Below are 23,658 nucleotides of genomic sequence, written 5' to 3'. Positions count from 1 at the left end.
CCCATCAGTGATTCCATAAAGGATTAAGGACAGCTCCCTAGGCAGTTACAACCCACAAATATGAATTTAAATGGATTATCTCCCTCTTACAGGGCACAAGCCAGGATCCCAAAGGTTCTTCCTCTGACTCTTTCCCTAAACTAAATGGTCCCCTTGACTTCTCTCTCCTTGTGAAGAGTCTACAGCAAAGCCCAGGAGAGGAATGGGAGCCAGGGGGGCAGCAGACACAGCCCAGCGCCTACACAGCTTGGGTCTTAAAAAACAGCCTCGCTCCGTCACTTTTCCATAAATAAAAATGCCCCGGCCCTCAGTTCACATGTCCTTTTGGGCCCTAATTTATATACTACAGAAAATCATATCCCTACCTCGACATGCTTCATAACGCTGTTATTTATGACTGGGGAGGTTTTTTCTTTTCTTTTTTCTTTCTTTCTTTTTTTTTTCCGCCTGAAGACTATATTTATTACAGGTAAAACTGATGGCAGATTTCATACGACTAGCAAAGTAAGAACAGGTGCTTTGCCCTAACTCTGATCCATTCGCTCCAGGCCCAGCTTCTTGCTGACAGGTCCGGGAAGCTCTCTTGACTTTTCCAAGCATCCAACCGCTACTTAGAAGAATTTGCATCTGATTTTGTTTCCCCATTTGGATACTATGGGGGAAAAAACCCAGATCTTCACGCTGTTTGGTTCCGGATCTGCTGGGCTGTCGTTCTCCAAGAGCGTGGGTGGAATTGAAGGGGCCGGCTGGGCGCCCGCATTGATCTTTAAAAAATCATTTTGAAATCGCCATAATGTGAAGAAATATGGCGCTTCGCCCTCGTATTTCACACGTAATGACACGAGATGGCTTCATTTGGAAAGACAAGCGGGCGGGACTGTGTGTGTGCTCGCGGAGGTGATCCGCAGCCTTCCACTGGGCAGAAGGGGTACTGGCTAAAAACATATAACCCCAAGTTAGAAAGGTTCCACTTTTTCTGAAAGGAGGGGAATATAAGGAGGGGGTCATGGCTCCCAGAGCAGTCTGCCTAAAAACGATCCAGACTCAGAGATTAGCCAAGAAATCTGTCCCTACACCTAACCCAGGAAACCAAGCCTGTCTAGGGGCCTGGCCTCCCAGAGCTCCACACCGGGGGAGGTGCCTGCACCCAGGCAGAAGCTGTAGAAGCAAGAGCTGGGAGAGCCGCCAGGAAGCCAGCCGGTGGCCTCGAGGGAGTCCCTGCGCAGGGCCGCAGAATAGCTGCTAATAAAATGCACTATTTGTAATCTCCACGAGAGGATTGCAGGGGGGAAGGCTGCGGGTGGGGGAGACGGACTGATGCCGGGGACTCCTCTGTTCTTGCTTCTGCCCTATGTCGGTATCTGGACCTTTTCCAGAGCGGCAATTGCGGGTGAAAAGCGCTGGACACGCGTGCTGAGAATTTAGCTTGCCTCTTTCCCTTTTTGGATGTAAAAGAAGGTAACCCGGTGTTCCTCACTGTGCTGTAAGGGGGACCTTCTCCCCCCTCTCCAGAGTCCTTTAATCATTTCTCACATTAGCCCCTCATCTGGACAGTTTTAAAGGTCTCAGAGATTTCTGGATGAAGGATAAGAAATGGCCGTGGACCCAGCCCTTCACAAAGGACCAAGAAAAATTTTAAAGAGTTAATATAAGACTGGTTAGTCTGCCGAAAGTCTTCGAAGACTAGTTCCAGGGCCTGGTGCGCCCCTTTGGCCCCAGGCAGGCTATAATTTCAGGACAGATAATGATTGTTTGGACGCTGGTCCCAGCGAGTTCCCCTTTCGCCTCTCTCTGCTGCTAAAGGATCAAGGGAAGGGCCTAGTCAAGTAAATCTCCCCAAATTGTGCCCTGAACCCCCTCCAAAGAGGATAACTGTCCTATAAAACCCCCAACTTCTTTCCCATCCTTTTACTTCATCTCCTGTGGGTCGCTGTACTGCTGTTGTTTAATAAACATCTCTGTCAAGGGGACAGAGGACAGGAAATGAGGGCCCGCAGGGTGGAGGTGGAGGTGTTGGGGGGGGTGACAGGACTACCTCCTCTTTAATTACCCTGTCGGGCCTCTCCCGCTGCTCTGAGGCTGGGGCGCTCTCCCTCCCTCCCCTCTCTCTCCAACCCGCCTGGGGAGAGGGCTCCTCAGCCGGCGTCCCTCCAGAGGCAGCCCGCTGCTTGCCTCCGCCTCTCCTCCGCCCCCATCGCCCCACGTTGAGAACCCCCCTTCCTGTAAAAGCGGGAGGGGCCCCGGGCGGCCCGGCAGCTCAGGCTGAGGTTACGTGGCCGCCGGAGCCCTGACGTGATAGCACATTGCATCAGCATAAAACAATCCATCCTGGATATGGAATGCGGTGAGGACGGATGACAGCGCGAGCGCAGCCCCCTCGCCCGATTGATTTATGTCGGAGCTGACGCTTTATCAGGCAGTCCGCAAAACTTTGACCAATCATTTTGCAAGGAGCTCCGAGCCGGGCTGCTCCACTGTACTTTGTTGGCTGAGAAGTTGAGCAGGGGGTGGGGGTGGGAGGGTGGGGGTCTGGGGGGGTCGCGTCCGAAAGCCCTCTGCACCGGGTCCGTGTGCCACCTTTCCCTGCTTGGGCGCCGCGGCGCGAGCGCTTCCCTTCCCCCTGCGAGCGCGCGGATAATGTCTGAGAATGTCCATTTCTGGGACGCTTAGCAGCTATTATGTCGACTCGATCATAAGTCACGAGAGCGAGGACGCGCCTCCAGCCAAGTTTCCTTCGGGCCAGTACGCGAACCCGCGGCAGCCGGGCCACGCCGAGCACCTGGACTTCCCCTCGTGCAGCTTCCAGCCCAAAGCGCCGGTGTTCGGCGCCTCCTGGGCGCCGCTGAGCCCGCACGCCTCGGGGAGCCTGCCGTCCGTCTACCACCCCTACCTGCAGCCCCAGGGCGCGCCGGCGGCCGAGAGCAGGTACCTCCGCACCTGGCTAGAGCCGGCGCCGCGCGCCGAGGCCGCCCCGGGGCAGGGCCAGGCGGCCGTGAAGGCGGAGCCGCTGCTGGGCGCGCCGGGGGAGCTGCTCAAACAGGGCACGCCCGAGTACAGTTTGGAAACTTCGGCGGGCAGGGAGGCTGTCCTGTCTAATCAAAGAGCCGGCTACGGGGACAATAAAATTTGCGAAGGAAGCGAGGACAAAGAGAGGCCGGATCAAAGTAAGTTATAAAAAAAAAAAAAAGTGAGGAACTCCCCCCCCACCTCAGGCTGCAGGCTAGGCCCGGGGGAGGGGGAGAGAGAGAGAGAGAGAGAGAGAGAGAGAGAGAGAGAGAGAGAGAGAGAGAGAGAGAGAGAGAGAGAGAGAGAGAGAGAGAGAGAGAGAGGCCATAAAGCGGACAATGTAAAGGGACAGCGTGCCTGGGGCCCGCAGGGCTAGAGGGGGTGGAGGGGAGAGGAAGGAAGGACCGGGAAAGGAAGAAGCTGGGTGTTCAGGATGGGGACACTGACGCTGCCTCCCCCACTCCTCCTAGTGGCGCAGGGACTGAGACTCAGGGACCCCTAGTCTCTCTAGTCCTTCTTTCTTCCCAAGGCTAGAAAAAGGGAAAGGGACCTGCGACAGTCCAGTGAGGAACCGTAGGGGGTCCGGGCCGATGGCCAGCGCGGCCGGGAGCCCGCGCGGGCACGGGATCATAGCGCACCCGGCAGAGCCGCCTGCGCCACGCGCAGACCGTCCCCGCCGGCCAAGGGGAAGGGGGAGGGGGCTCATTAGGATTTTATTTGCGATGCAACAGCTTGGCGGAGGATTGTTCCTAGCAGATCTCACGCAGTAGCCGTGTCGGGTCGGCAGCAGGCGCCGGGAGGGGCGGGGGAAGCCCGGGATGCGGTGAGGGGGCCCCCTCCCCGGTGCGCCCGCCCCTCCCCGGGAGCCTTCCCTCCGGGGGTCCCCCGCCCTTCTAGGGCATCCTCGACCGGGTGGCCGTTTCTCCTCCTGCGGTTCCCTTCCCGCTGATCTCCGCCCGCGGGGCTTCTGATCACTAGCCAGGGCAGTCCACCTCTCGGAGAGTCTAGGCATCACTTGCCAAGGACAGGGCCTCCCCTCTAGAAGGAGGAGAAGACCCTAAGGGACCCAGGGGAGGGAGGGGGAGGACTGCGCAGGGGCGGAGAACTCTACCCTTGGTTTCTTACCACCTCCCACTCCCAAAAGCACCCTTACTAAAATAAAACCCCAAGTGGAAACTGCTGCTGGCTGAGAAGAGAGGAGAGGAGAGGAGGCTTACTTTATTTTATTTATTTATTTATTTTGGTTTGTTTTTAAGGACTGGGAAGGCAAACTGGTTGGGGGCTTGTTCTTGGTCCCAAACAATACCGGACACACTGACAGGTCAACTCCTCACCTCTTCCTCCTCTGGGCAAATAGTTTGCTCCTTGCTGGCCCTCTGCCCTCTCGGATGCCCCACCAACAGAGTGGCCAATGGGTCCTCGCCTTCTGCAAAGCAAGGAGAGACACTACTCCCCTGTGACTCTTGTGGTCCCCTCATACCTCCAATTTGCCAGGCTGATGTAATTAGGAGCTTACACCCCAAAACAGCTCTTTCCAAACCTCCAGCAAACACCCAAACAGACCCTTCACCCCATGGCCCCAAACTCAGACTGAGAAGCCCATTATTGCAAGGCAGCCATTTGGCTGGGATCAATTATTAACAGTTTTTTTTTTCCTCTTTCATATTTACTGAAAGAGGAAAGGGCTGAGGGTCCCATCCCAGGCAATCACATTAAGGGAATAATAGCACTGCAAATTGGTAAGACATGCTACTTAGTGTAGGATGAAGTGAATTTAAAAATATACATAGATATTCAGAGCCTTTTTTTTTTTTTTTCATTTAGGGGAAGCTGGTGGAGTGGGTCTTGTCTGTAATTGGCTCCGCTTTGGGAGTCAGGCAACTTTTCTGAGTCCTGAGGTCTAAGGAGTCTAAGGAGAGACGCTGGACAGAAAAAGAAAAAAGAAAAAAAAGTGTATATGTTATTGGCTCTTTGTGCCCCCTCTCTACTCCAGTCCACCTTCCTCTTGCCTCTCCGTTGGGTCAGTTACAGGGCTGGTGTGCTAGGAAGGGCTTTCTGTTACCCCTGCCTCATCTCTGTTCCTCACCTTGCAGCTGTAGCAATTTTGCTTCCCAGTTTCCCTGAACTTGTGTTACCCAAACTGTGAGCTGAGTAGCAGAAAAGAAGAGGCTATTGCCGCCATAAGTTATCTGGAAGCCCTGGGGCTCCCCGTCCACGGGGCTGCAATTGATAAATGGTTGCAATTGGGTTGCTTGTGAGTTGAGAGTGTGCTGGGTGTTCCGGGCTGTAAATGCAGACTCTTATTTGTGGTGTGTGGTGGGGAGGCCTGCCTGCCCTGACTCACAAGTCTGCTTCCTAGGCCTAGGAAGGTTGAAAGGTGGCTTTTTAGGCAGCGTTTACTGGGACTGGACTGAAGCACCAAGAGATCTCTTGGTGATGGCTGAACAGAACTCCACTCCTTACCCATGTCTTCCCCTTTCTCCTGAAACCTAGAGCCAAGGGATCCTTCAGGTCAGCCGCCTTTATCTGGTAGTGTGGTTCCAGCTATACTGAGCTCTTCTGGCCTGGGTTCAGCTCTGTTTGGATACAAACAGAGGAAGACTGAGATGCTTGGAGCAGTCAAAGCTTTGGAGATGCTTTAGGTAGTTTGGCTGCATTCCCTTCAAAGCACGATTCCACATTCACTCCTGCACTCCTGGTCCAGTTAGAGATGCTTTCTGAGATCTTGGAGGCCTGAGTGTCCTTTTCCAGTGCCAGATGGGGAGTAGAAGATGGGGAGCAGAAGTAGATGTGAGTTGCCTTCTTGGTCTGGGGCCCTTCAGTCTCGTCCTCTCTGATTCTATCGCAACTTCTCTTTCAGCCAACCCCTCTGCCAACTGGCTGCACGCCCGCTCTTCCCGGAAAAAGCGCTGTCCCTACACCAAATACCAGACGCTGGAGCTAGAGAAGGAGTTTCTGTTCAATATGTACCTCACCAGGGACCGCAGGCATGAAGTGGCCAGACTTCTCAATCTGAGTGAGAGACAAGTCAAAATCTGGTTTCAGAACCGGCGGATGAAGATGAAGAAGATGAATAAGGAACAGGGTAAAGAGTAAAGGCGGACCCCCCCCCCCAGCCCTTCCCCAGCTCACTCTTGTTATTTATGTGATGGCCAAAAGCCACTGCTGTCTGGGTTGTGCCCAAGTGAATGGGGAAGGGCATGTCCTCTTTAAAGTCCCCCATCTGCACCTGGAGCCCCTCTCCTCTCCTTTGCCTTCTCTCTCTCCACTCCCCTGGTGTTAAGAGGAAGTTTTGTTAAGTTAGAAGCTAGCTGTTCTTGGTTCCTAGAAAAGTGATGAGCCCCGCTTGCTCGAGGAAAGAGACCCCTAGTCAAGCTCCTAGCATCCCTGATGATTTTTCTGGAAAACCCCATCCTCTCTCTTCCAGTCTGCCTGTTCCCTCCCTGCAACCTAGCCAGACAACACCCAGTACAGTTTAACTGCACACAGCCCAGCAGATGCCCACAGACATAAAGTTTGGAGTCCACACTAATAGTGGAGAAAGGACACCCTCCATGAAGATGTTGTTCACCAAACCCAGCAGGGCAACCCTCGGATCAGGTTCATCCAGGTTCTGCCCTGATCCAAACACACACTAGGAAGATGTCTAGAGATGCCCTCAGTGAGGCACTGCAGCCTCACCATCCCAGTACACACCCCTATGGAGCTGCCAACTCTACCCCATATGCGGGGAGGCCTGTGGGTAGATGTGACCAGCCCTATCTCCAAGCTGTTGAATTAGACAGGGCAAGAAAAAGCAGGGAGTGGTTTTTATAAAGGTACCTTTAGTGGAGTCCCCTAGTATATTTTCCTGCAGGAAGTGTTTAATTCTGCATGTTTTCCTCTCCTTCCAACTAAAGGAGGTTAAATTGTGGGTCTTAGAGCATTGACAGTGCTATTCCCCCATTCATACACCCCCCCACCCTTGACAAAATGTAGCTTTTCTTGCTGACCACAGTCTTGGATTCCTCTCCAGCCTCCAACTCTGAAACCAATGCTCCTTTCCACCAAACCCATCTTGTACCAGCAAGGCAAGTCTCCCATTGTAGAAAAAAAAAAAGCCCCTTTCCTCTCTGCTAGGTCAACCCCACCATAGAGAAAGCCGGGTCAGGAGAGTTTGAAAATTTATTGTGAATTAATTCCCCAGGTCCTTTCCAGAGTAGGCAGTCAGGGCAGGAGGGGCAATAGGCTCACCAGGCAGGGCTAGTGGGCATCTCATCTCTGCATTTCACTAGTTTCCTGAGCCAGGAAGAAGACAGACCCTTGGCATCCAGCCAGAGGGCCAAAGGAAGACTCCCCCAAAGCTCAGAGTGGGGAACTTCACCTTCTTCAAAGTACACTGCTGTATCCATCCTGTTGCTGATGCAAACATCATGCCTCCCCATCGGCAGAGGCGCAGCATCCTCTGCCTCTCTGTTCTTTCTGCTTCTCAATCCCTTCCACCCTTGGACTTTTGTTCCCGCTTCTCCTGACTGCAAAGAGGTCATTCCAGTAGAACTTTGAATTTTATTTTATTAATATTATTTTTTTTCTTGCTTTGTCGGTGGCTGTGGTGACATTGTGCTTGTGTTTTGTGATTTCTTTGGCAATGATTTTCAGTTGTTGCTTATAAGGGAGGGTTGAGGGTGGGAGTGGGGAGGGCAAGGGGCCTAGAGCTCTACTTGTTTGTTTTGGAAGAAAAAGAAAAAAAAAAGAACAAAAAAAATATATATATCACTCTAGAAAACAAACCTCTCCTGCGTTTTATTCTGTGCTGCCTCTCTGCTCATTAAGTGAAGAGTACAGTTGCTAAGAGCATGGCTTCAAACAAAGACAAGTTAGTGTCACAGTCACTGGCTTTCTCCTTTGACCCTTCAGATCCCTCTACCTGCTCTGGTGGTGCTGACACCTGGTGGGTACCCAAGTTCTAAGATCTGGACTTAAAGTGAGCAGGGATCTTTCTGTAGAACCAGGAGAGTCGGGAAGGAGGAAAGACAACCTCTAAAGTCTTATGGAGAAGAGCCTCCCTATTGCAAAGGGTTTTCACCCAAAGCTGCTCTGGAGACCTCCCCCACTAAGTCAGCTTGTAGTTCTTGGAGGAATAGCATCTCTCAGCAAGGAGGAAGTTAGTAGCTTTTCTCTGCTATTGCCCGGAGGACTGTGGGTGAGTGTAGTGGAGATGCAGAGATAGGAGAGAACTCAAATGGTTGAACCTCAAGATTCTTTGTGGATTCCTCCACCCCTGATACACACACACACACACACACACACACACACACACACCTAGGGCTTATAGAGCAGCAGTCTTGGCCTGAGGCTTGCTGAGTCTGGAGGGTCAAGATCAGCAGCGCGTGTGACAGTTCTCAAAAGAAAGCCACGGAGTGTGGAACACAAACACGTCTCAGAAGTGGGAAATAATTCCTTTTCAAAAGGACCCCCCACCCCCAATTACACTTGGTTTCAAGAATCATCTTCTCACACTGTGGTGTCCCAGTCAGAGCCTGTCGTGAGGTCGTGGAAGCCCTGGGTTTTTTTTTTGTTTTTGTTTTTTGTTTTTCTTATTCAGTTGTAAAGATCGGCTGCTGCCCATTTGCAGCTCTGCCGCCGACCTCGCGCAAGCTTCTCCTCCGCTGCACTCGCCACACTGCAGTGGAGACACTGTGGGTTGGGGTGGAGGTGGGGACAAAGGCTAGCCCGGAGTGAAAGAAAGAAACCCTGCCAAGGCCGGCCCTACCCCTCTCAAACGAAAGGGCGAGGAGATCCGAGAAACAGGAGGCGAGAGACAGAGAAACTCCTGGTACCGCAGCTGGAACAGGCAGCCTGCCAGGAGGGTTATGCTAAAGATGGAAAATTAATCTGGCTTTACAGCTGGTGTAGACTAAGGCTGTTTCTCCGTCCTTGGCTCGCCGGGGCTCTGCAAGCTGCCGCTGAGAATGAGCGAAGGAAGCCCCTGTTTCTGCCAAAAGGAAACATAAAAAGAGGCTGGGAGACTGGACCGCTGCAGGCTTGGGGGCGAGGGCGTCTGGAGTTGCTTCTGGCAGCGGGCGTCTGGATCCCCAGCGCCGGGTGGCTTCTTACAAGACAAACAAAGGCGAAGGTGCAGAGGCTGGGAAGCTGGAGATGAGGAAATCAATTGTCATAAAAGAGAGATTAAGAGAGATTCAGAGAGAGAGAGAGAGAGAGAGAGAGAGAGAGAGAGAGGAAAGAGAGAGGGGGGAGAGAGAAGCTGGAAGAGAAATTCAATGCCTTGTGTGCAGCAATAAAAGAATATGACCGCTATAAAAGTTTATAGGGTATAAATTTCTGAAGGTTAAGAAACTAAACAGCAGCAAAGCAAACAGTGAGGGGAAACTTTCCGGAGATGAGCCTCAGATGAGCCTGGGCTCCGGATCTGGTGGGAGAATGGGTCCGCCTTGTTAGGAAGCCCCCCACTCTCACCCTCAACCCTTTTGAGCCCACGTCTGGGGCTTGGGGTCTGGAACTTGGGAATCAGGGGCCGTGGGGTGAGGTTCCCCGAGGGTAAAAAATCAAAAAGCTAGCAGCTGGGAGGAAGAACGGATTGTTGTCCTTAAAGCTTCTACAATCGACATTCTGACTGTCGCCTTTGTTCTTTACACCCCCTCTGGAACTGCCAGCCATAAATAAGAAACCTTTGCACACGAACACACACACGCACACACACACACACACACGGACACACACGGACACGGACACACGGACACACATACACTGCCCAGCAGGGCCATATATAGGGGAGAGCAGCCTCTTGATCCTCCTTCAGTTCCGTTCTATTCCCTCAGCCCTTCTCATCCCTCACAAAAAAACCCAATTGTTACCCTTCAGCGTGTGAAATAATCGTGTAAGGCTTAAAACGTGCCGATTTCTTCTTTTACTCACTATAAAGGGTACAAGGCTTAGCGTCTTTAATAGAAATTAGGGACTGAGTGGATATACAGCCGTTTTTCTTTTAGCTTATCTGAACTATTCCACGAACTGCTTCCTGATTCCGAAGCCTTTTTCTTATCTGCTTTCATTTCTCTCCCCTATTTCTAGAAATAATGAAAGTTTAATCGTTTGTCACCTCCTCTGCTAGTTCTCAGAGAACCTGGTTGAGCAGATAGCAGGACGTCTTTTTGCACAGTGGCCGCTAGATGGCACCCGTGCTCCATATGAAATTTTCCAGTGCTGGGGCTGCCGGCTCGAGCGGCTCCACACAGCACCTTGTTCGGCCCTGTGTCTAGAAACTGGGAGCTACCAAAGTCATGAGTAATTTGCACATAATAATAAAAAAAGGTTTGTTATGGCTCTTTCCCCTATTGTATATATTTCAATTATAATGGAGTTCCTTTCTCTCCGCAAATGGTTCATTTTTTTGAATTTCTCATACTAAGAAAGCTGTTTCCCAGTTGCTGTGTTTGGTGGGGCGAGAAATGCCTGGAAACCGGAGATAATAGTAATAATAAAAATAAAGAAATAATGGGCACAAATGAAGGAGGCGAATTGATTTGGGAAACTGAGATTTTCCTGCAGTGGGGCAAGGGGGATAAAGAGCAGGCCAGTGAGTCAGGTGGGAAGGGCGAGCCTGTAGGTCTTTTGAAGAGGAAGCTACCCCAGGCGGGCTGCCCACACCTGCTGAAGAGGGGACCCGACGTGTCCCCCGGGGAGATTTCCAAATTTGGGAGAAACGGAGACCTGGCTTTGGTGAAGATTCAGAGGTGCTCCAAGCTGAGGGGCCGCTGCGCCAGGGTGCCAACTCGACTCCAGAGCCTTTGCACGCGTGCAGGTCTGGGCTGAGCGAGTGCATGGTCACCAAGGCTCGGGGCAGGGTCCCCTTAGGGATGCGGGATGAGGGATGCAGGATGCGGGAAGGCTGCGGAATCCCCTCGGGGAGGCACAGTTAAAACCCTGCACATTTTTCCGAATACCGGTAAAAGCAGCATGGCGATGGGGAGCAGCCTCGCTTTCCCCTTGCTTCCGGACTTCCCAGGTGAGAGCTGCGGCTTCCTCCGGCGCGCCCGGGCTCTGCCTATGGCTTCCTGACTCTGGCAAACCACAGGGAAGCCAGTCCTTCTGAGACCGTGCAGCTGAAGGCCTGGACCCAGGCACTTGGCGGTCCTCAGGCCGGCCTTCTGACTGCCCACAGCCCTTTTGACTGGTTCCCAATCTTCACTTTCCTCCCGGTCCAGCCCGAACCTACCTCCAAAATGACCCCATAACCCTGTGTGTGACTTCTTCTCTTTCCGCAGGACCAGGTGTAAAGAGGCCAGCGGAGTGTCTCCACAACTTGAGTTTCTCCAATAAATCTGCCCTCCGTTGGGATGGGTGTTTATAAATTATCTCCCCTCCTCTTGGGTTTTTTTTTTCCTTAGAAACATTTTCCTTCCATCAGAAATCTCTGGCACTGTGTAGGGATGATTTAGAACAAGCTATTGAATTTCTACCCCACCAGTGAGTCCTCAAATCATGACCATAAAATCCCCCGCACTTGATAAAAATGTTCGCTTTGGCAACAACTTGACTGTTTAGGTTGCCTTACTAACCCCTCATCCTTGTTGGGGAAAAAAAAAAAAAACCCAGAGCCTGGTTCACTTTCCATCCTTCTGGTGTCTTCTTCTTCTTCTTCTTCTTCTTCTTCTTCTTCTTCTTCTTCTTCTTCTTCTTCTTCTTCTTCTTCTTCTTCTTCTTCTTCTTCTTCTTTTTCTGGTCTCCCTTCTATATTCACTGTACTTTAGAAGGCTGGGTGAAACTCGCAGTACAGCGTTCTTTGAAAATGTGGTTTCATTTTTACAAAGATTCCAGCTCACGGAACCCAACAGAGAAGGAGCCACAGATTTCATTTCTTTGTAAAATTGATTTTGCCTTTGCTCTAGAACATTTCTTTCTCCTTCTGTCTTTCCAGCCTAGTCAGTTCCCTCAGGAGACTATTGGTTCTGCCCGCCACCCTGAGCCTCCTAAAGTCTGACCCCCCTACCAGCCACAGGTCAGGTACACAGAGAAGAGCCCAGGCTCTGAGTGGGGCAGCCAGTCATTTCTGGGTTTGAGGCCTCAGATCTTCAGATGTTCAAGGTTCAATTAAAGGCACCCCAAAAAGAGAAGAGGGAAAATGGAGAGCTCTGTGGCCTTGTTTTTTCTCTTCACCCCAAGTGAAGAGTGCAGGTGGTCAGATGACTATGGGGACATATACCCATAACAGGCGCCTTTTAAACACACACCTGAAAGCCTTTGTCTAGGGCACTGGAGGGCACAAGACAGAAGGCCTTGGTGGCCAGCCTCCGGTCTCGGTCTCCATTACCCTTACCTCTTTTGGTGTGTCGATGAAGAGGTCACTGTCTATACCTGGAAAGCCTGTGTGTGTAGAAGGTATGGGTGATTGGCCCCAGAAAGCTGGGTGTCGACAGGGTTTCCTTACTGAATGCCAAGGCCCACTGCGGCGGCGGCGGCACAGGTTTACAGCCACACGAGATATCATCCTTTGATAGTACTGGACCCTTCCCTTTAAAATGCTGATTAGGCCAAAGTACCTCCAGAAGACCCCCCCTTTCCCTTGCAGACCCCCCCCCCAACCACCAGCAGGTAAAGCTCTTGCAAACTGCAGAATTGGCAGCCGCCTGCAGAACTTTGTTCTGCCTTAGCCCTGCTCATTAACCAGAAAGTTTCTCCTTCCTCTCTCAGGCCCTCTCAGAATCCCTTTCCACAGAAAATCTCGAGTGTTTGCTTAATGAGGGAAAGTTACACGTGTGACCTGGGCGAGGACAGATCTCGGGGTGTTTTGGGGGTCTCCTAGGAGGGTGTGGGGGCAGGTGTGTCTGCAAGGGAGAAGGAGGCGAAAATCTCAGGGAAAGTCACCGTTTGCGCCGAAAGGGGGAAAACCCAGCAGTAACCCATAATCGTCTCATTTCGGCTTAGTCACCCGCACCGAGCTTCAGTCGGGCGGCGGGGGCGATCGAAGCTGCAGTTTTATAGCTGTAGAGGAAAGAACTCGTAAAATGCTAACAGCTTTTATGCGCTGCAGCATAAACAACAACAGACCCGGCTTTATTGCGTTTTATAGTTTGTTAAAGAGTTTACAGCCGTTTTTTGGGGGCTGGTTACCCAGCCAATTCCCTCCACACGATAGTTAAACCTTTATCAATAATAAGGAAATTGATCATTAAAGCTTTAAATATGACTACCTCGTTTGTTTGAAAATATGTTTAGGAGAGGAAGCTGTATGATTTGATAACTTGTATTAAAATACCAATTACATTTATAGGACCTTTTAAAACTCGGCGCAATTAAACCGTGTTCTTTTACATTTTTCCGAAGCGACCCTGACATTTAGAAAGACTCCAATTGCCTCGTTAAAATCGCGAAATTAACAGCGTGCCTACGCCGGGCTCAGCGTTGTGCATGTGTGTGCGCATGGTGTTTTTCCGTGACTCCCCCACATCAGTCTTTGGGGGTGGTCTACGAAGGTATTTGATTTGTTGTGAGGCAAGAGATATCTCATTAATGTAGGTAGTTAAACAGATTTAATCCGTATTCGGTCTCTCTCTCCCCCCTCCCTCTCCCCCCTCTCCCCCTCTCTCTCCCTGGGTGTTTTTTTTTTCCCTTCCCCTCCTTTTTTTCTGCCCTCTCCACACTCCCAGGCGCTCTCTCGCTCTAGCTCTCTCTCGCACTCGCTCTCTCTCGCTCTCACCCTCGCTCTGCGTTCTGTCCGGGAGGAGTACCCAGAAGCCAATAGGATGCGGGGTCTCTAATGGATGCAAATGATGGTGAAAAGACGGGGCAAAATATGAAACAACTCATTTGGAGGGAAGTAAATCACCGAAAACTGTTTATGAAGTGGCATCCCTTCTTCGAAATGTAAAGCGAGGACCTCTTTAAGTGGCGGTATATTTTTGTTTGGGGGGTGGGGGGTGGGGGGAGGGCGAGCGAGCCGCGGCTGCCATGAAGGTTTAGACTTTTGCAGGCTTCGCTCTTCTATTCCTGGAAATCACAAAAAGTGTGGCGGCTTCGAGATCTTCTTCGTCTTTTCTTTCTTTTCCTTCCTTCCTTCTTTCTTTTTTTCCTCCTCCCTTTTCCTCTCCTTTCCTGGCGAGGGTGACTAGGAGCCGGCGAATCCGCGTTTTTTTCTCTCTCTCTCCCTCCCTTTTCCCCCTCCCCACCCCCTCCCCAACAGCCCCCAACTACAGCCTGCGCCACCGCCGCCGCCGCCTCAAAATTCAATAAAATGAGCTCTTATTTCGTCAACTCACTGTTCTCCAAATACAAAACCGGGGAGTCCCTGCGCCCCAATTATTATGACTGCGGCTTCGCCCAGGACCTGGGCGGCCGACCCACCGTGGTGTACGGTCCCAGCAGCGGCGGCAGCTTCCAGCACCCTTCGCAAATCCAGGAGTTCTACCACGGGCCATCGTCGCTGTCCACGGCTCCCTACCAGCAGAACCCGTGCGCAGTGGCGTGCCACGGGGACCCCGGCAACTTCTACGGCTACGACCCTCTGCAGCGCCAGAGCCTGTTCGGTGCGCAGGATCCAGACCTGGTACAGTACGCAGACTGCAAGCTCGCGGCAGCCAGCGGCCTGGGCGAGGAGGCCGAGGGGTCTGAGCAGAGCCCGTCGCCCACACAGCTCTTTCCCTGGATGCGTCCTCAAGGTGAGCTCCCGTCCGACCTGGACCTGACAGGGTGGGAAGGGGCCAGGAGGGCCCCAGGCCGGTGGGGGTGGGGAGGGCTGGTGGGCAGCCCGGGGAGCATCTTCGGCTCCAAGAGGACGTGTGGGCTCCGTTCCAAACACCTACCTCCTCTCCCTTCCTTCCCACTTTCTTTTCTTCTTTTTCCCCCTTTTCTTTTTGCTTCCTTTGAAGGGGGGGGTCTCTAAGCGAATTTCCTGAATCCATAAACCCCTCACCCTCCTTAACTTTTCTTCTTCTCCCCCCCTTTCCCCTTTTACTGTTTTATGGGGGCTGTGGAGAAAGAGTGGTGGGAGTGGGGGCGCTCAACGTTTGCACTTCTCAATTGCTTTATAGTTTAATTGCCCTGAAGAAACTTTTCTTCTGGGGCAGAGGCTCTGGGGGCTTTTCAAGGTGGGTTCGTGGTGCCCGCTCTGGCTTTTTATCCTTATTTTCCCCTCCACATCCACCCTTTTAAACTTTATGGCACTTTTAATGTATCTGAACCTCCTATTCTGGTTCTAGTTACCAGAGGAAGGGGCACCTCCTTTATGGCCCCTGCAGATTCAGGGCTGTCTAGTCCCCCCTCGTCCCCCCCCTCCCGCTGACCGCGTCCTCCGCGCTCCCCCTCCCGCCCCCGCATAAGGGTCCCCTGCCCTTATTATCCTGGTCTCCTAGGCTGGTTCACGAATCTTCCAACCTTCTCTGTCTCTGCCCCCTCCCCCACCCTCCCCTCTGTCTCGCCCTTTCCCCCATTCCCAGCAGCCGCCGGACGCAGGCGAGGCCGCCAGACCTACAGCCGCTACCAGACCCTGGAGCTGGAGAAGGAGTTCCTATTTAATCCCTATCTGACTCGCAAGCGGAGGATCGAGGTATCGCACGCGCTGGGACTGACAGAGAGACAGGTCAAAATCTGGTTCCAGAATCGGAGAATGAAGTGGAAAAAGGAGAACAACAAAGACAAGTTCCCCAGCAGTAAATGCGAGCAGGAGGAGCTGGAGAAAGAGAAGCTGGAGCGGGCGCCGGAGACCGCCGCCGAGCAGGGCGATGCGCAGAAGGGTGACAAGAAGTAGGCTCCAGCTGGGACTGCCTGGGCCCCGGACTAGCCCGCTCGTCCGCCGGTCCCTCCTGCGACCACGCCGCCGCCGCTGCCGCCGCCGCCGCCGCCCGCCCCCCGCCTCCGAGAGCTCCGGCCCCGCGAGCGGAGCCAGGAGCTGGGCCTCCCACCGCAGCGTCCCCCGCCGCGCCAGTCCCCGCTAGTGGTAGTATCTCGTAATAGCTTCTGTGTGTGAGCTACCGTGGATCTCCTTCCCTTCTCTTGGGGGTCCGAGGGGAAAAATAAGAAAAGGATTTTAAGCAAGGACTCCCTCGTCCTGCGAGGGTGATCGACTGCGGCCTGGCAGAATCCCCTCGCCCCCTCCCCATGTAAAAAAGCCTCCTTGTGCAATGGTCTTTTTCCTTTGAACGTGCTTCTTTGTAATGACCGAGGTACCGATTTCTGCTAAGTTTTCCCAACAACATGAAACTGCCTATTCACGCCGTAATTCTATCTGTCTCCCTCTCACTTTCTCTCTTTCTCTCTCTCTCTTTCTCTCACCGCGTCCTCATCTTTCCTCGCAACTCCCCTCTCCCCGCTGCCCTCCCTAGCTGGCTTTCTCTCTTGCTTCTCTCTTTTCCTCCTGTCCCCCCCCCCACCCCCTTTGGTTTGACAATTTTGTCTTAAGTGTTTCTCAAAAGAGATTACTTTAGTTAGCATGCGCGCTGTGAGCAATTGTTAAAAAGTGTTCTTAGGTTTACTGTGAAGAGAATGTATCCTGTATCTGTGAATTGCTTTATGGGGGGGGGGAGGGAGGGCTAATTATATATTTTGTTGTTCCTCTATACTTTGTTCTGTTGTCTGCGCCTGAAAAGGGCGGAAGAGTTACAATAAAGTTTACAAGCGAGAACCCGAGACTGGCCGGGGCCGCCGCTCCTCATTCGCTCTTAGACGCCTCGCAAGGCTGGGGGTGGGGGGAGCTGGTCAGCAGGCTCTTGGGCTGGCCTAGGCTAGGTCGCTGGGAGGAGGGGGCGGGGGCTGGAAGCAGGTGGTGCGAGTCCCTGGGCCCAGGGGCGCAGGGGGGTGAGGGAGGCGGTTGAATGTGATTGGAGGAGAGAGGATGAGGGAGGGGAACCAAGAGAAACCCCCTCCCCTTGCGTTGCGAGGCTGAGGGGCCGGGAAGACTCCAGTGCCCAGGCCGCTCTGGAGAAGAGCCTCACCCAAGCTGGTGGCTAGTGTCCCCTGCCGCTTTTCTCTTTGTTTCCGTGTGTGTGCGCGAGTGTGTGTGTGTTGGGGCGGGGGGGGGGGGTGGGCTACTGGGGCTGAGAAAGATGCAGTGCAAAGCTTCTGAGTTTATATTTCCATTTTTTCTCGGACTCAGGTTGGGGAAGCAGGAGCAGAGGGAAGAGGTTCTCCCTACCGCTCCTCTCTGGGACGTGGCCACTTTCTCCCAGTTTCTAGGCCGCGGCTTGCCGCAGCCTTCCTTCCGTCTTTGCCTCTGCCTTCCTGGCAGCCACGCTCCACTGAGTGAGGCATCCGCCTTCCGGAACCGGGAAAGCAGCGAGCCGGACCCAAGCCGCCCTCCTCCCTTCCTTTTTCTCCCCGCCCCCCATTCCGTTCTTCTTAATTTTTGTATATCTTTTTTATTGTCACCAGAAATCTCAGCGTCCAACGCCTATTGGCTTGGATTTCTGCCGTAGGGACGCCTTGATCACATCTAGTTACTACAACTGGGGCACTAAGTGACAACCTGGAGGCCAGGCTCCCCTCGTCCCTCCTCTTGGGAGAACAGCAGCAGCAGCAGCAGCTCGGATGAATTAACCCGAATTAATAAATATTCGGTCAGCACCCACCCACCAAGTTGCGAGCATTCAATCCCTGCGTCTGTCTCTCGTTCTGTAACCGGCTGGGAGAAATGGGTGGGGGGTGACAACATAGATCGCTCAGCGGTTATTTATTTTCTCTTCCACTCAATTCCTTCCTCCCCAAATCTCGCCTGCAAGCTGCCTCCAGCCCGCTGGGGTCGACAGCGGCCCTTAAGCCCCCAGCCCCAATCCGCAGAGCTCGGCCTTCCCATTCATTATTGATCATATTTTATAAATCTAACGCCACACAATTTTTTCCACATTACTGGGAGCCTCCGGGAGGCCATCATATCATTGGCCGAGGGCATATCACGTGGGCCGGGGTCACGTGGTCCGAAGAGGAAAAAGGGGGTCCTTTTGGTGTAAATCTGGACTCTAATTCTGTAATATATCAAGGAATCTCGTAAAACCGACACTAAAACGTCCCTGACTACAAATCATCCGGCCAAATTATGAGTTCATTGTATTATGCGAATGCTTTATTTTCTAAATATCCAGCCGCAAGTTCGGTTTTCGCTCCAGGAGCCTTCCCCGAACAAACTTCTTGCGCCTTTGCCTCCAACCCCCAGCGGCCGGGCTATGGAGCAGGTCCGGGCGCCCCCTTCTCCGCCTCGGTGCAGGGTCTGTACTCCGGCGGAGGGGGCATGGCGGGCCAGAGCTCAGCCGGCGTCTATGCGGCCGGCTACGGGCTCGAACCGAGTTCCTTCAACATGCACTGCGCGCCCTTTGAGCAGAACCTCTCCCGGGTGTGTCCGGGCGACCCCGCCAAGGCGGCTGGCGCCAAGGAGCAGAGGGACTCGGACTTGGCGGCCGAGAGTAACTTCCGGATCTACCCCTGGATGCGAAGCTCAGGTAACGCCGCGCTCTGAGCGGTCCCGAGCCGCAACGTCCGGGCCATGGTCCCCAGAAGGGCTCCCTTCCGGCCAGAGCACCCTTCTCTGTGTCCAGGTTACTCCCGGCTGCAGATCGGCCATTGCCACGCCGTTTAAGTCTGGGCTGGGACCACGCGCGCCGCCCCCACTTCCAGTTTTGCTCGGTGCTCTGAGGCCCTGGCGGATCTCTTTTTGCCGACGCCACAGAGCTCAAAGCCCCCAGCCCGCCCCCAACCCTTCCTCCGGGCCTTTTAGCTTTAAATATTTATCAGCAGCGCCGGCACGGGCTGGAGACGAGGCCGTTTGTCTTGCCTAGAAAGGCTGGGGTTTGCAGAGAATAGCCATTAGGGTCTCTCTCCTCTCTCTCCCCCCCCTTCCCTGCCTGAGAGCTTAGTTCTGGGTGTGTGTCCCACCCCCCCCCCCAGCCCTAGCTTGGGTAAGATATGGAGGAGGGAGTCATGGCGCTAAGCAATTCTCCCCTCCCCCTTCCTTTCTAGCCAACCCCGCTCCCCCATTATTCCCATCAGGACAATTAGAGGTGGGCTCTCTAGAGGCCTGGTGGGAGGAGGGGGGGATACAGAAGAGATGAGGACCAAGCCAGGGACACAGAGCCAGGGTGGTGAAGGAGATAGTCTGAGACCCAGAGCTATGAGTCTACTGAGCCCCATCCCCTGATAGACTTAGGAGAGCAGGCTAGAAAGCCAGCAAGGGCCCCATGAGAGCATAGCTTTTTCAGGTGTCTTTCCTAATGCTCTGAGGGTCCCTGAAGAACAGTCAAGTTAGGTGGCATCACTCCAGAAAGATGACTCTCCTCTTTGGGGAGGGCTAGGACTCTGTGGAACCAAATTAAGATTTAGGGAGTGCAAGTCACCCAGAAGCTGCTTTAGGAACCATAAGATACCAAGGCTTCCTTCTCTCAGGTCTCTTTAGCTTCCTCAAGCGTCTTTTACATTTCCCCAAGGCAGATGAGCTTGAGAGCCATCTCCAAGGCTCTGAAGACCGAAGGCGGTCAGAGACTCCCAGACTCATGGGATGGGGTGGGGGGAACGAGGAAACCAGTTCTTGACTATTGTTCTTCTATCACCCACCCTGGGATTGAACTGACCTTCCAGGTGGTTTATCAAAGCCCCCTCCCTTTTTCCCCCTCGTAAATATTTCAGCTTGGCTTATAGCTGACTTGAAATTAAGGTTCTTAGCCCCCCCCTCTCCTGTCTCCTTTCCCAAGAGGGCTGACACCAGCATCTCCCCAGTCTCCTTGGGGTTCTGAGCCTATCCTGGAAGTTCTCAGATACCCTTCAGCCCCACTGTAGGAAATCTTCACCTTCCTCTCTCTTGTAGGCCCTGGTCATTCTTTTCTTCCTTGCAGCCCTGGAGGCCCAAAGATTGCTTCAGACAATCAGGTTTTCTGTGCAGGAAGGCAGGCGGGTAGCCAGGCCTTGCTTGATACTTCACCGGGAAGGAATCAGCAGAGGGCAAGTGCTGTCAGACTAATTCCAAGGTCCAAGGAAAGAAAGTTCTTGCCTCTTCCCCATTCCCAAACAAGTTTGGGTGGGGACTGGGCCTCTGGCCTCTTTTATCTCTTTTCTTCTCAGATCAGGCTGGAGTCCCACTCTAGGGACACTAATATGACTTCCAGAGCCCTGTACCTCAAATGCTACTGGGGGAGTGGGAGGGGGAAGGGTAGACTTGGAGCCCCTCAGCTCAGAGAATGACTGAGGAGTAATTTGCCCGCATTCTGTGCTAGCTGGGCTCCTTTGGAATAGAACCTCAAGGAGCCAGTGGCTGAGAACTACTTGGTTTTCAGAAGCTCCTGGCTGAGAAAACCCACCTTTCACGGATAACAGGATTATCTGGTGTGGTGGGGCTGGCCTGTGAACTTGGCACTTGGGGAGGCTGAATCAGGAGGATTGCTACTAATTTGAGACCAGCCAGGGACTACATAGCAAGACCCATACCTTGAAAAACAAAACACGGGCGCTCGTGTGCGCGTGCGTGCATGCACACACACACACACACACACACACACAGGAAGAAAACAAATGTTTGCCTTGAAAGGCTTAGAAATTTTTCTGCACATGGCAACGAAAGGGGTTAATTTAGTTGCAGCAAGGTGGCTTTTTTTTTTTTTTTTTTTTTTTTTTTTGGCCCTCAAACATCAGACCACTTAGGAAGAGGGTCAGAATTCTGTTGGTGTTTTTCACACACTGTTTTTGTGTCCTCTCTCTCTCTCTCCTCTCTCTCTCTCTCTCTCTCTCTCTCTCTCTCTCTCTCTCTCTCTCTCTCTCTCTCTCTCTCTCTCCTTCGCTCCCTCTCCTAAATACCGTATGTGAGTAGGGACTGACCGAAAGCGGGGCCGCCAGACCTACACGCGCTACCAGACCCTAGAGCTGGAGAAAGAATTTCACTACAATCGCTACCTGACTCGGCGGCGGCGCATCGAGATCGCGCACGCGCTCTGCCTCACCGAAAGACAGATCAAGATCTGGTTTCAGAACCGGCGCATGAAGTGGAAAAAGGAGAACAAAACCTCGGGCCCTGGAGCCACTGGCCAGGACAAGGCAGAAGCGGAGGAGGAGGAAGAAGAAGAAGAGTGAGGGTCAGAGAAAGCGAAGAGGAGGAAAGAGAAGAGAGGGAGAACCCAATTGTGGGAACTGACACACTGAACTCAAATAAAGGGGGACAGTGTTTAAATGAAGAGGAGGTCTAAAAAATAATAAGGAAAGAGAAGGGTGAAATTTGGGTTTCTTAACACTGTAAAAAAAAATACTACCTATGGCAAAGTGTGTTGTGTGTTTTTGCACAGAATGGGAAGGACATTATCCACCTGCTCCGTGGCTTTCTGGAATGTGCCTCCCTTTTCTATGTTGCTAGTAAGTCTTTGTAAAATCTTGCTGTTTTGTAAGTCCTCTTTGAAGCTGTCTTTGTGAACTGTGGTTCCAGATGAACAGATTAACTTGTGGTTCCTTACCTACCCCACACTTCCCAGTAGTAAGTAGAACTAGAAGGGCCTTATGGAGCCCCCGGGATCCACGAGCTTCTGTGTCTGGTGCATTTGGCTGCTGATTCTAGCTCCTATCCACAAGCCTCTTTCTGTGTATCTGAAGGATGGAAAATAAAACAGGATTAAATATCAACGGACGCTGTATTTTCTGTCTCCCTCTGGCTGGGAAGGTGTAAGGGTTGGTAGTGGGTGGGTGTTTCTGTCTGTGCTGGGTTTGTTTTTATGTTTCAGATGCCCCTGCTATAGAGACTGTGAACACACACACACACACACACACACACACACACACACACACACACATTTCCTTCCTTTATACTTTCACCAAAACACACAATTCTCATATTTACAAGCTGACAGCACACAAATGCATACATGGTTACAGTCACAAATAAACACAGACATTCATAGAGTCTCAGATATACAAACAGGCTTTCACACAATCCCCGGCTCTGTGCCCAGAACACATGCATCCACATTCACACACACACTCACAAGTAAACACATGTTCACAGTCACTCACAGACATATGAATACACACCAATAGTACATTCACACATTGGATTCTGAACAGAGAGTCACATTTGCCCCTAAGTTAACGCAGCATCCATGAGGTCCCACCCTCAGTCACACGGGCCCAAAACACAGCCCCCGTCCCCGCCCCAATTTAAAAGCTTCCAGTTTTACAAACATCTTCTCCAATCCAGGTCTTTAACGGAGACTATGAAATCTGAGCCAGTCACACGTACAGTGATGAAATCCAAAATGGTAGGCCTCCCAAAAACAAACGCAAAGAAAGCGAAGAGTGAACACCCCATTCTTCCCACCTCTGAGGCAGCAGGCCAGCGAGCAGAGGGCTCCCAGCCAGGACAGCTTCCTTGCCAGGGTGCACACAAATTTCCCACTCAGTTGGAAACGTTTTTTTTTTTCCATCAGAGTGATCCCTTGATTTTATTTCAATTTATTTTTACTATATATATTTAAATCTACTTCATTCTAAATTGACATGGGCAATTCATATGAAATTTTAAAATGGGAGGAAAACCAGTCCCTGTGAGCGACATCGAGTTTACCGGGCTGGGGTGGGTGGACACAGCAAGCTTGGCAGCGGGCAGGGGCCAGGGCTTCCTCGGCGCTGCTCAGCCTGCTCTTGAGTTCCGGCCAACCTGGGACCTTCTGAGGGGCACACACACCACACGGGAGGAGGAGGAAGAGAAGAGAAAAAGAAGAATGTTTTAGAAGGGGCATTATTTCGTTTTCTGTGTTTGGTTACCAGAAACTCAACCTAAAATGTAGTTTTTTGTTGTTTTTATTTTTTATTTTTTAAAGAAAGCCTAGGAAAACAGAGTGAGTTATTGTTAAAATAAAATCAAGGATTTTGTAAATCCTTCATTGCTGAACAAAACCCTAAAATGATAGTCTTTACACCTAGAAGTGGGGTGCTTTTTTTTTAAATATTTATTCCTTCACAAACCCTCAATTGTTTAAAAAACATTATCTTAAACTGAAAGGGCTTGAAAAAGGTGGTTGCTTTCTGGGAAAAATATCTGCTTAATTTGAATTTGTAAGAGACAGCCTTTAAAACCCGAAGCTTCAATTTGTAAGAAAAAGCTCTTAAAATCTGCGGCTTCCCCTGAACTGACCACAGCAACCCCAGGCGAGCACAAGGATTATTTCTCCTGGGGAACCTGGTCCCTGAGAAAGCAGGCGTTTAGGCGGGAGTGATCTGGTTTCTCCCTCCCCCGGTTTCTGAGGTGCTGAGGTGGGAAATCTGCTTGTTAGACTCTCAAGCCTGGCCCCCATCCAGGACACCTTCCCTCCCGAGGCAAAAACTAGACCCTGTGGACTGACTGCGCGAGCACACACACACACACACACACACACACACACACACCCCACACCTGCAATGCTGCAAACCTCACAGGTGGGGGAACTCCACGGTCTCTAGGGCTAGGAATGGGGGGGTTATTCAGGGGAGGAGAGGGGTACAGGAGCTTTCTTTTTGTCAGGAAGCAGATAGCAGCTCCTAACACTGGCTGCTGCTCTAGCCTCACCTCCCTGTTACCTCAGAACATTCCCTTGTGGAAGACTGGGGGTGGGGTGAAGATTTTTACTATAAAAGACAGGCAGTGCTCTTGAGGAAAAATGTGGAGGTTCCAGAGAAAACCCAGGTTCTAGCTGAAGCATTATGGCTTCTCCACCCTGAATTTTT

At 52.1% G+C, this 23,658-nt stretch overlaps 3 protein-coding genes across 4 annotated transcripts; all 3 read left to right on the top strand.

Moving 5' to 3' along the window:
- Positions 1 to 2,647: 2,647 nt before the first annotated feature.
- Hoxb9 (homeobox B9) lies at positions 2,648 to 6,102 on the top strand. The gene is made up of 2 exons (XM_052195717.1): positions 2,648 to 3,164; positions 5,867 to 6,102. Exons 1-2 carry the CDS (start codon positions 2,648 to 2,650, stop codon positions 6,100 to 6,102), a joined length of 753 nt encoding a protein of 250 aa, XP_052051677.1.
- An 8,085-nt stretch (positions 6,103 to 14,187) lies between these two features.
- Hoxb8 (homeobox B8) lies at positions 14,188 to 16,461 on the top strand. 2 transcript variants are annotated; one of them, XM_052195324.1, is made up of 2 exons: positions 14,188 to 14,660; positions 15,441 to 16,461. In XM_052195324.1, exons 1-2 carry the CDS (start codon positions 14,237 to 14,239, stop codon positions 15,746 to 15,748), a joined length of 732 nt encoding a protein of 243 aa, XP_052051284.1. In that variant the 5' UTR covers positions 14,188 to 14,236; the 3' UTR covers positions 15,749 to 16,461. The 2 variants fall into 2 exon arrangements, with proteins under 2 accessions (XP_052051284.1, XP_052051283.1); XM_052195323.1 differs by having other exon boundaries at positions 15,438 to 16,461.
- Positions 16,462 to 17,949: 1,488 nt separating this feature from the next.
- Hoxb7 (homeobox B7) lies at positions 17,950 to 21,582 on the top strand. The gene is made up of 2 exons (XM_052195114.1): positions 17,950 to 18,428; positions 20,783 to 21,582. The coding sequence occupies exons 1-2, from the start codon at positions 18,029 to 18,031 to the stop codon at positions 21,040 to 21,042; spliced, it is 660 nt and encodes a 219-aa protein (XP_052051074.1). The 5' UTR covers positions 17,950 to 18,028; the 3' UTR covers positions 21,043 to 21,582.
- The last annotated feature ends 2,076 nt before the right edge of the window (positions 21,583 to 23,658 follow it).

Source organism: Apodemus sylvaticus, chromosome 10 (genome assembly GCF_947179515.1).
Source record: "Apodemus sylvaticus chromosome 10, mApoSyl1.1, whole genome shotgun sequence".
Lineage (NCBI taxonomy): Eukaryota > Metazoa > Chordata > Mammalia > Rodentia > Muridae > Apodemus > Apodemus sylvaticus.
This window is presented reverse-complemented; position numbering and strand designations above follow the sequence as displayed.

Excerpts from the sequence above, each read along its gene's own strand:
- Hoxb9 (XM_052195717.1), top strand. The coding sequence starts at position 2,648 with ATGTCCATTTCTGGGACGCTTAGCAGCTATTATGTCGACTCGATCATA. Across the intron at positions 3,165-5,866 it reads CAAAGAGAGGCCGGATCAAA|CCAACCCCTCTGCCAACTGG; the intron begins GTAAGTTATAAA and ends CTTCTCTTTCAG.
- Hoxb8 (XM_052195323.1), top strand. The coding sequence starts at position 14,237 with ATGAGCTCTTATTTCGTCAACTCACTGTTCTCCAAATACAAAACCGGG. Across the intron at positions 14,661-15,437 it reads TCCCTGGATGCGTCCTCAAG|CAGCCGCCGGACGCAGGCGA; the intron begins GTGAGCTCCCGT and ends CCCCATTCCCAG.
- Hoxb7 (XM_052195114.1), top strand. The coding sequence starts at position 18,029 with ATGAGTTCATTGTATTATGCGAATGCTTTATTTTCTAAATATCCAGCC. Across the intron at positions 18,429-20,782 it reads CCCCTGGATGCGAAGCTCAG|GGACTGACCGAAAGCGGGGC; the intron begins GTAACGCCGCGC and ends GTATGTGAGTAG.